This window comes from Engraulis encrasicolus, chromosome 22 (genome assembly GCF_034702125.1).
Source record: "Engraulis encrasicolus isolate BLACKSEA-1 chromosome 22, IST_EnEncr_1.0, whole genome shotgun sequence".
Lineage (NCBI taxonomy): Eukaryota > Metazoa > Chordata > Actinopteri > Clupeiformes > Engraulidae > Engraulis > Engraulis encrasicolus.
In genome coordinates, this window is record NC_085878.1 from 6,554,759 (window position 1) to 6,564,093 (window position 9,335).

At 40.6% G+C, this 9,335-nt stretch overlaps 1 protein-coding gene across 1 annotated transcript; it reads left to right on the forward strand.

Moving 5' to 3' along the window:
- Positions 1-1,423: 1,423 nt before the first annotated feature.
- Positions 1,424-8,500, forward strand: LOC134439313 (collagenase 3-like). Its single transcript, XM_063189219.1, has 10 exons — positions 1,424-1,610; positions 2,795-3,030; positions 3,618-3,766; positions 4,291-4,419; positions 4,909-5,070; positions 5,642-5,762; positions 5,947-6,080; positions 6,428-6,587; positions 6,976-7,079; positions 7,398-8,500. Exons 1-10 carry the CDS (start codon positions 1,449-1,451, stop codon positions 7,496-7,498), a joined length of 1,458 nt encoding a protein of 485 aa, XP_063045289.1. The 5' UTR covers positions 1,424-1,448; the 3' UTR covers positions 7,499-8,500.
- Positions 8,501-9,335: the final 835 nt, after the last annotated feature.

A 9,335-nucleotide genomic window follows, 5' to 3' on the forward strand; every position in this document is an offset into this window, starting at 1 on the left:
GGAAAGCGAGGTTACACATTATTTTACTGCCACTACATTAAGTACAGTGTAAAGCATAGCACTAATTACAGCTTCCCTTTAATTATAGTGTAAAGTATAGGCCTAATTACAGTGTCCCTGCGTGAATTACAATGCAATATCTGATTATAGTGTACCTACATTAAGTATAGTGTAAAGTATAGGCTTAATTACAGTTTCCCCACGTTAATTATAGTGTAAAGTGTCTAACAAGCTGTAACATTGTGTAGTCTGGCACTGTGCCTTAGGGTTAGGGTTAGATACAGTTCAAGTACATATAACATGTTGATACTTGTAGACCCACTCCCGTAAAAAGATTTCCACTTTGAGGTGACGAAGGTCAGGGATTATCCTGACTCCACCTTGCTCCAGGAACATTCATCTGGAGCCACGCCAGGTTTTATTAAAAAATATCCTTGCAGATGATTGGTAAACACTTGTCTGACATTTTTAATGTGCTACTTTAAGTCAAGTCAAGTCAAGTGTACTCTATTGTCAAAAATATATGTAATAGGGTTAGCACAGAAGTTTGAATATTATAGTTAAAATCATAGAATCAGTGTCCATGAGTGAGTCCATGCGAGAGGTCATTGTTGTCTGAAACATTTTGGCATTTTGGTTCAGGGACAATGCAAATCCGAATGTCCTCCAGACCCTTGTGTGGGCTACTAAAGTAGAGTAGTAGAGTAGAGAGTAGAGAAATGTATTGATCCCCAGGGGGAAATACAGGTGTCAAGTAGCTACATAAAAACATACACAGACACACACACACACACACACACACACACACACACACACACACACACACATGCCAAGAGGTTCCAGATCTGGGCCAGCTCTGGCATCTCAGGCAGTCCAATCCCCAATAATGATGTCCTTCTTAGTGTCCTTCTGTATACTGTTAAACAGTTGAATGTTTGAATACTAAAACTGAGCAGAAATACACAAGGGACTGGCGTTAGTCAGGCTAGTGAGGGATTACATGTTGATACAAGGTACAATGGAACAAAATAAGTAATAAGATGTTGCATCGTGTACTTGCACTGGGTTAGGGTTAGATACAATGTAAGTACTTGTTAGCCTGCATGTTGATACATGTAGACCCACTATCACAAAAAAAGATTTCCGCTTGGAGATGACGAAGGTCAGGGATTCCCCATTTTTTTTCTTCTGGTAAAAGACTGGAAAAAATGCTCCTGCCTCTGGCCCTTCATCATACAGTATAAACAGCCACGTAATTGGGCTTTGTGTAGCTACTTCCCACAACTTTGGGGGATGTGATAATTGTATTGGGTGACCAAGTTCCTGTGACACACACCAAAAAGTTGCCTAACACACAAAACACACACACAAAAAAAGAGTATAAAAGCCCAACTCAAGAGTAAGTAAACATAAACCTGTGGATGACGGACAAAAGAAGCAGATCCACAATGACAACTTTACGCCTGTCTGTTTTACTTGGGCTGCTTATTGCAGCTCACGCCAACCCAACACCGATGGACTTCAGGGAGCCAAGCGCTGAGGAGACTCAGACCAACCCAGCTCCCATGGACAACTATGCACCAAACGCTGCAGACGAGGATGCTGCCACGGTACGCCTACATTGAATTTATCTCCAGATATCCTAGTTCCTATGTTCTTTTGTGTCATTTCAAAGACACACTATAAGACATAAACAGTGGCTCCCTATGGCTTGATTTTTTTACATTGTAAGACAGTCTCCAGTGAGATCGATATAAAAAGGGGTTTCTTATTTCTGATGTCCACTCCATTCTTGGCTAGAAGTGCACCTATGCTTTATTACCTTATAGTAATGCGATTTTACAAACATCAGAATGTCCACAGTCCATTTTTACATTTCCTTTCCACTCCTCTTGAATTTGATTGTTGAAAGTTACTTATGTCAGCTTGTAATTTTACTGATGTGTTTCTATTTTTATTTGAAGGATTGTTGTTGTTAAAAACAAATTGGACACATGCTATCTTATTTTAAGGTTCTATTGTAGTGTTTCTATGTGTCGGCCTATATGTAGAACACTATTTTACAGAGACTTGTTAGTGTAACTACACCGTACACATATAAACATATAATAGCAATAGCACTGAAACACTGTATATATTTAACCATAACACTAACTCTAGAATACAGTGTAATGTTACATTTTATTATCTAATGTCACATGTTACTATACAGTATATATTGTTACTTCTTGTTGTTACATACCTTGTTGTACTGTACCAGGCACAGTAAAATAGAGTGTCATCACATAGGTCCCTGTAGGAGTCCACACTACAAGAGATGTTGACACCCAAAACAAGATATGATGCGATAACTTCAAGACCATGAGAGCTGAAAGAGCTGAATTTAGATGTTACTTACTTAAACACGTTTTATAACATTATGTCAGTGTCTCATCAACTTTCTACAAGGTGAAAGGCACCTCTAAATTTGCCTTAAGGCCATCCATGGGCTACAACCACACACTATTGTAATGATTACCTCCGCCAAGGAGGTTGTGTTTTCGGTCACGTTGGTTTGTCTGTTTGTCTGTCTGTCTGTCTGTCTGTCTGTCTGTCTGTCTGTCTGTCTGTCTGTCTGTTTCTCAGCAGTATAACTCAAAAACGAATTAACAAATTTGGACGAAACTTTGTGGAGTTGTTGATAATGACCTAAGGAACAAGTGATTAAATTCTGCCGGTGCCCCGGATCAGATTCCTTGGCGGAGGTCTGCGCTCTCTGAGTGCTTCTAGTTACAAACAGTATTTTGTTTTGCAGGAATACCTGACACGATTCTATGAGTTGGGAATGTCAAGTGCCAGGTCTGGCTTCAAGATGAGCGAGTGGGAGCTGAAACTGAAGGAGATGCAGCAGTTCTTTGGTCTGCGTGTGACGGGAGCGTTGGATAGTGAAACCCTGGAGGCCATGAAGAAGCCTCGCTGTGGGGTCCCTGACATGGCAGCGTACACCACGTTTGGTGCTCACAAGTGGCAGAACAACGACCTGACCTACAGGTGAGTCCACTCATGACATGGCCGTGGGACTTTCAAAAAATACAGTAAAAATGCAGTATTAATTCAACACTTACGTAGAGAGTCAATTTAGCATGTTGTAAAGTGTATTTGGTCCCAGAGTACCAGTACGGTGGTCTAAGTCTACGGTCTAAGTCTAAGTGTTGAATAACACTGCATTTGTACTGTGTGTAGGTGGTAATTGAGTATAGTGCTGATTTGGAGTGGTCCACAGGTCCATCTCTACTGATCCAGCTCCATCAGGCCAGGGGTGAATTTCTCAAAACCAAAGTTGCTTACTACATTAGCTACTTTGTTATTTTCAATGCATTTTCCCATTGGCAACTACCGAAGTTGCTAACAGGCTAACAACTTCTCTTTTGAGAAACTCACCCCAGAATTGACAGCCTTTTGGATTAAATGTTTACAAGTCCCAAAGGTAAGTCAATTTGCTGGCTATAGCTTAGCTTTAGCAACCATAGCTTTTGACCAGTCATAACAATGTTCAATTTTACTTGCTAGTATGGCATAAATTAATGTGAATACAAATGTCACGTGTGTGCTTACTAACATGTCCATCTATCTTTTAGAATTGAGAACTACACTCCAGATATGCCTAAGGCTGAGGTGGACAGTGCCATGGAGAGAGCACTGAAGGTCTGGGCTGATGTCACACCTCTGACGTTCAAGAGAATCTACAGTGGGATCGCTGATATCATGATATCATTTGGCACCAGAGGTAAACACAGATTGTAAACACAATTATTAAGCATGTGATGTTTATTGGCACAGTGCCGACACCTTGATAAATCCTACGGTATGCATTCAGCGCAGTATAATTGGCTGGGCAGGCAGAAATAAAATGCCACTCGTTCACTGCAAAGGGCAAAGATGTCTCAAGTGCTTCATACATTAACTGAAATACTGAATATCAACTTTTGGTTAAGCATAATGGCAAAATAATTAGCTGTGGACCAAACAAGGCGGAGAAAAGAGCACATAGATGATTGGGAAATATAAAACAGACTTGGTTACCTACTGGCGCCTTCCTATAAATATTAATTATGGCCCTATTCCTGCCACAGCATCAGGCGCATACGTGAAAATGAAATCTGTAAGTACAATTAGAGTCAATAATACATTGCAAACACTGGACACTATAGCAGGTTTTGTGTAGCCTGACAAGCCTTGTCAGGCTAGGTTATGTGTACACGGAGAAGATTGTCTCTCTTCTCAATGTTGTTTTTGATGTTTGTACTGTAGATCACGGCGATGGCTACCCATTCGATGGCCCAGATGGGACTTTAGCCCATGCCTTTGCCCCAGGTCCAAGAATTGGAGGGGACGCACATTTCGATGACGATGAGACCTTCACTTTCGATTCTCAAGCAGGTAAATGACGTCACTGCTTATGATCCCTGTGTGAATGGCTCCTAACCCCTTAGTGCAGCACTATGGCTCTCTGTAATGTCATAGCAATGTTGTTATGATGTATTGAAGCATTTTCAGCAAGTGAATATGGTCGCCGGCGACCCCATCTGCAGTAATGGCAGGCCAACCGTCTGATGTATCATTGTGTTACTGCAGGTGAATGGCTCTTAACCCATTTTGTCCAAAGCCCTTTTTGGGAAAGGGTGCCCTCTTCCTATTAAATACTAAATATCTCAGCCTCCGAAGCACATACAAACATGAAATGAGTTACATAAGCCAAGACCCTCCCCTTGCATTGTAATGTGTTCATTCAGCTCTAACATACCCACATAGTTAATAGAACAGCTAAAATATCAAAATCCTGGAAAAATCCGTATATGTGTCTCCAGGACACAATGGGTTAAACAGATTGGCAGGCCAAGCGTCTGATGTGTCATTGTGTTACTGCAGGGTATAACTTGTTCCTGGTGGCCGCCCATGAGTTTGGACACTCTCTGGGCTTGTCCCACTCCAAGGACCCCGGAGCTCTCATGTACCCAAACTACATCCCAAGAGACGCCAAGCGCTTTGTGCTACCACGGGACGACGTCCAGGGGATTCAATCCCTTTATGGTAAGTCTGAAGACTTCCAAAAAACATGCTGTAATAAGTCAACATGTAGACATTTTCTAAAGTGTATTTGGTCCTAGAGTACACTGTATTTTTTTCCTGTGAAGTCGATTTCTTCAGCAAAATATCAATTTTGTGGGTAGGACATTGGCTACGGTTACATGATGCTTTTAATTTCGAATTATGAATTAAAGTTATTTTGCGGCGTGTATACATGGCACTTTCACTTAATTCTGAATAAACGTCTGGGGAAAACAATGCGTTTTGATTGGGCAGAGGACACGCGTGCTGAGCCAGCCAAATAAGGCGCGGGGGCGTGGTCGCCAACCTCCGGTACCTCCGTGAAGTAAAGGCAGAGCTGGTCATCTTCAGCCCCAAAATATTTACCTCATATTTACCCGAGTTTAATTCCGAATAAATGTAATTCTGGTTCGGTAAGTGTTTACATAATGTTCTTAAAGTGGAATTAAGTTTTATTAAAGTAAGTTAATTCCGAATTAAATGTCTCAGGTGGATTATGTGATTTCATATTATTTTGATGCATACAGTTTATTTTATTTTTTTACACCAACAGGCCCGAACCCAAACCCAGGCCCTGGGCCTACTCCTCCCCCTACCCCTGATGCCTGTGACCCAAAGCTTGAACTCGACGCTGCTACGACTCTGAGGGGCGAGATGATGTTCTTCAAGGGGAGGTACTGACACTAAAATGCCATGCTGGTGGTCATGAAACTCAGTAATAGTTTATAATTATAATGTAGAAATAATACATTTTAGTAGAATTTTATTAAGATTAAGATTATTACTCCTTCCTAAGGGTTGCTTCAATTATTTAGTCCTGAAAAAGTTTCATGAATTTGACTGTTTATTTTTGTGTAGCTTCTTCTGGCGTAGTTACCCACTGAGACCAAACCCAGAGCAGCACCTCATTAAGAGTTTCTGGCCTGGTGCCCCAGAGAACATCGATGCTGCCTACGAGAACCCGTACACCCAACGAGTTTACCTCTTCAAAGGTGAGCATTACATGCCTGTTATTCTGTTGATACCATGATGAAACGGATGCCAGCTATTTTCGGCATAGAACTTTAGAAATTCTCCCTCCAGTATGGACATATCACGCAGATACACTGCACTCCTTGCTGACGTAATAGCCTGGACTTGCGAAATAGTCTGACGACTGCCAGCATACTGGAGTTTGGCTCACTTGTAAGCGTTTCTGCCTCCCACGCCAATTTTACTGTGAGGTTGTGGATTTGGAGATTGGTCCTTGAATATACTGTAGTTACAATCACAAAGTATTTCTTGTCATAAGACCAAAAGCCTCATAATTCTATATATCTCATATCCACTGTGATTTCAGGTCAGAAGGTCTGGGCAGTTTATGGCTATGACATCGACAGGGGTTACCCCAAGAGCCTGAGCAGTGTGGGCCTGCCCGACAAGGTGAAGAGGGTGACAGCCGTACTCAGTGACCACAACAACGGAAAAACTCTGTTCTTCGTTGGTAAATATTACTACAGGTATGTAATAGCCTTCCTCCTCTGGTCCACAGCAAGCCCTGCATGTCCCAGCTTAATTGTGTCTCCAAATTGTCCTTTAGGGATAAAGCAAAGAGCTCTACTCTACTGTACTGCCCTACAAAAGCAGAGTGCAGTAACTATGCAAACATTGAAACGGAGAAAAATGCCTTGAAAGCCTTGGTATTAGGTTGGATATTGTAGTTGCTGACAATTTGACAAACAGTATCTCTACAACGAGACAAGTTTGGACCATGAGACTTTGGCACAAGAAGTTATGAAGACATTTTCAGTATAAACTCAATTTTGACACAATATCTAGTTACTGCACTTTGCCTTTGTATGGCAGTGTACTCCGAAATAAAGTGTTTGTACTCTTGATCCGATACAGCTACGATGAAGTGCTGAAGGCAATGGATAAAGGCTACCCTAAAAAGGTTGCAGACGGATTTCCAGGATTGAATGGAGAAGTTACAGCGGCAGTTGATTTCAGAGGTGTGTATTAGGGAGACAGTAAACAATCTTCACACATTTTCTCCCTTAGTATTCAGTCACACATTTCTTAACCCTTTGGTGACACTTTTTGGATTATTTGTTAGTTATTATCTTGACACTATTTATCATGAAGCAATGTCTTCGCTATAGGAGTTAATAAACGGTTTGGAAAAAATGTGTCATTCATAGTCATCTTATGAAGCACAATTTTTTTGATTATGGATGAAAAGGACTGCAAATTGCATTCCATACTGTATGTGTATGAATGTAACACTGACATAAGGACAGGTGTGTAATAATCTTCCTCTTTTTCCCCAGGTTTTGCCTACCTTTACAGTGGCCCAGCCATATACGAGTTTAGCCTTGGCTCAAGAAAACTGTTCCGTGTGCTGCCAGCAAGTTATCTGCTGAACTGTTAGACTGTCATGCCAATGCATCTTGACCCATTGGTGTAGTCTACATAGAACGCAGGTATACGCAGTATACCCACTTCAAAATTTCCGGGATTTCAGTATACCCACTTGAAGGGACACTGTATGAGATTTTTAGTTGTTTATCTCCAGAATTCATACTGCCCATTCACTAATGTTACCTTTTTCATGAATACTTACCACCAGCATCAAATTCTAAGTATTCATTATGACTGGAAAAATTGCACTTTTCATACATGAAAAGGGGGATATTCTCCATGGTCCGCCATTTTGAATATCCAAAAATAGCCATTTTTAGCTGCAGAAATGAGTCTACATGGACCATGCTAGAAAATATTTGTTTATTACTTAGTAAACTTTCATGTAAAGATCAAATTTGGCAATAGGCAGCCCAGTTTCAATGAGCAGCATAGTAGTTGCAGTACCCTTTTTGACCATTTCCTGCACAGTGTCCCTTTAAAATTGATTGATCCATTATTTAGAACAGCACAAACATATAGGCCTACAGTATACCCACTTCAAAAATGCTCAAATATACAGTATACCCACTACAAAAAAGTAGACTACACCACTGTCTTGACCCATTGGCTGTCAGTCACTGGGAAAGAGTTCCGTCCTCTTGCCTTCATTTGATGTTTTTCATCTTTGCTGTGATGACATAACTGGAATTTACAATAATTTATAATATATTAAATGGACTATGTATACATAAATTATTTCAACAGTTTTTTTCTTTTATAATTAATTTTATAGCATATATAAGACACAGAGGTTTTGCACTATTTTTTTTACTCTTTGTAAAGTCTTGAATGTAATTTACATGTCTGCATCCATGAAGGACAATGCCTATCAATAAATATATCAGCTATAAAGGCGGTGTGCTATTCTTCACTTTATCCACAACAAGCACAATGGATTTACCATTACTTTATTGTTACATTTGTTGTAATGTAATGTACTGTATTGTGCTGTTTTTGGGGCGCCGCAGGAGCGGCTGCCGTTACCCTAAGTTTCCCCTTGTGGGATCAATAAACATAAGTCTAAGTCTAAGTCTAGGTCTTACCAGAAACTGTAAACTACATCATTATCATCATCAGCATACATCATTTGATTTTTGGTGACACTTTGACCACTCTCAAATTACAATAGCTCTAAGAAACTTTATAAACACTTCATTACTATATACTAAGAATTAACTAATAACGAACAAAACATTTACAAATGTTTGTTAATGAATGAATGAATGAATGAATGAATGAATGAATGAATGAATGAATGAATGAATGAATGAGAAACAGGAGACACAGCACTGTCACATCAGTCCTGAAAGTGTGTCTTCCAAAGAGTGGGCCCTGAAACCACTGTATATATATTCGGCTGCCAAACACAATCATTTGTAAATGTTTTGATTATGATCAGTCCAGTTCAGTGTCTAAAGGTTTTTAGGGTAATTCTAAAGTGTTACAGATTGTGTACTGTTAAAGTTTGTCTTAGGCTAGGGTAAAGCCTTGTTTGCTCATCTGATAGTCTGTCACTCCGCCGATTCACCATACAGGATGGGTTCCCAACCTTTTCTAATATAACTTGGGGCATGTACAGGGTCAGGTGGGGCCCCAAGCGAAAATGCAAAAGAGTGAATATTTGAACCAAAATCACCACTATTGTAGTACAGTATGGGCTGTTATTCACTATCTAGGGGCTTGGGGCCCCCAAGCGGCTGCCTGCCTTGCCTGGTGGCAAGATGCGCCTCTGGGCATGTAGGCATTCAGGAGAGGACTTGTTACCTCCACCAAGGAGGTAATTTTTTCGGTCGCGTTGGTTTGTC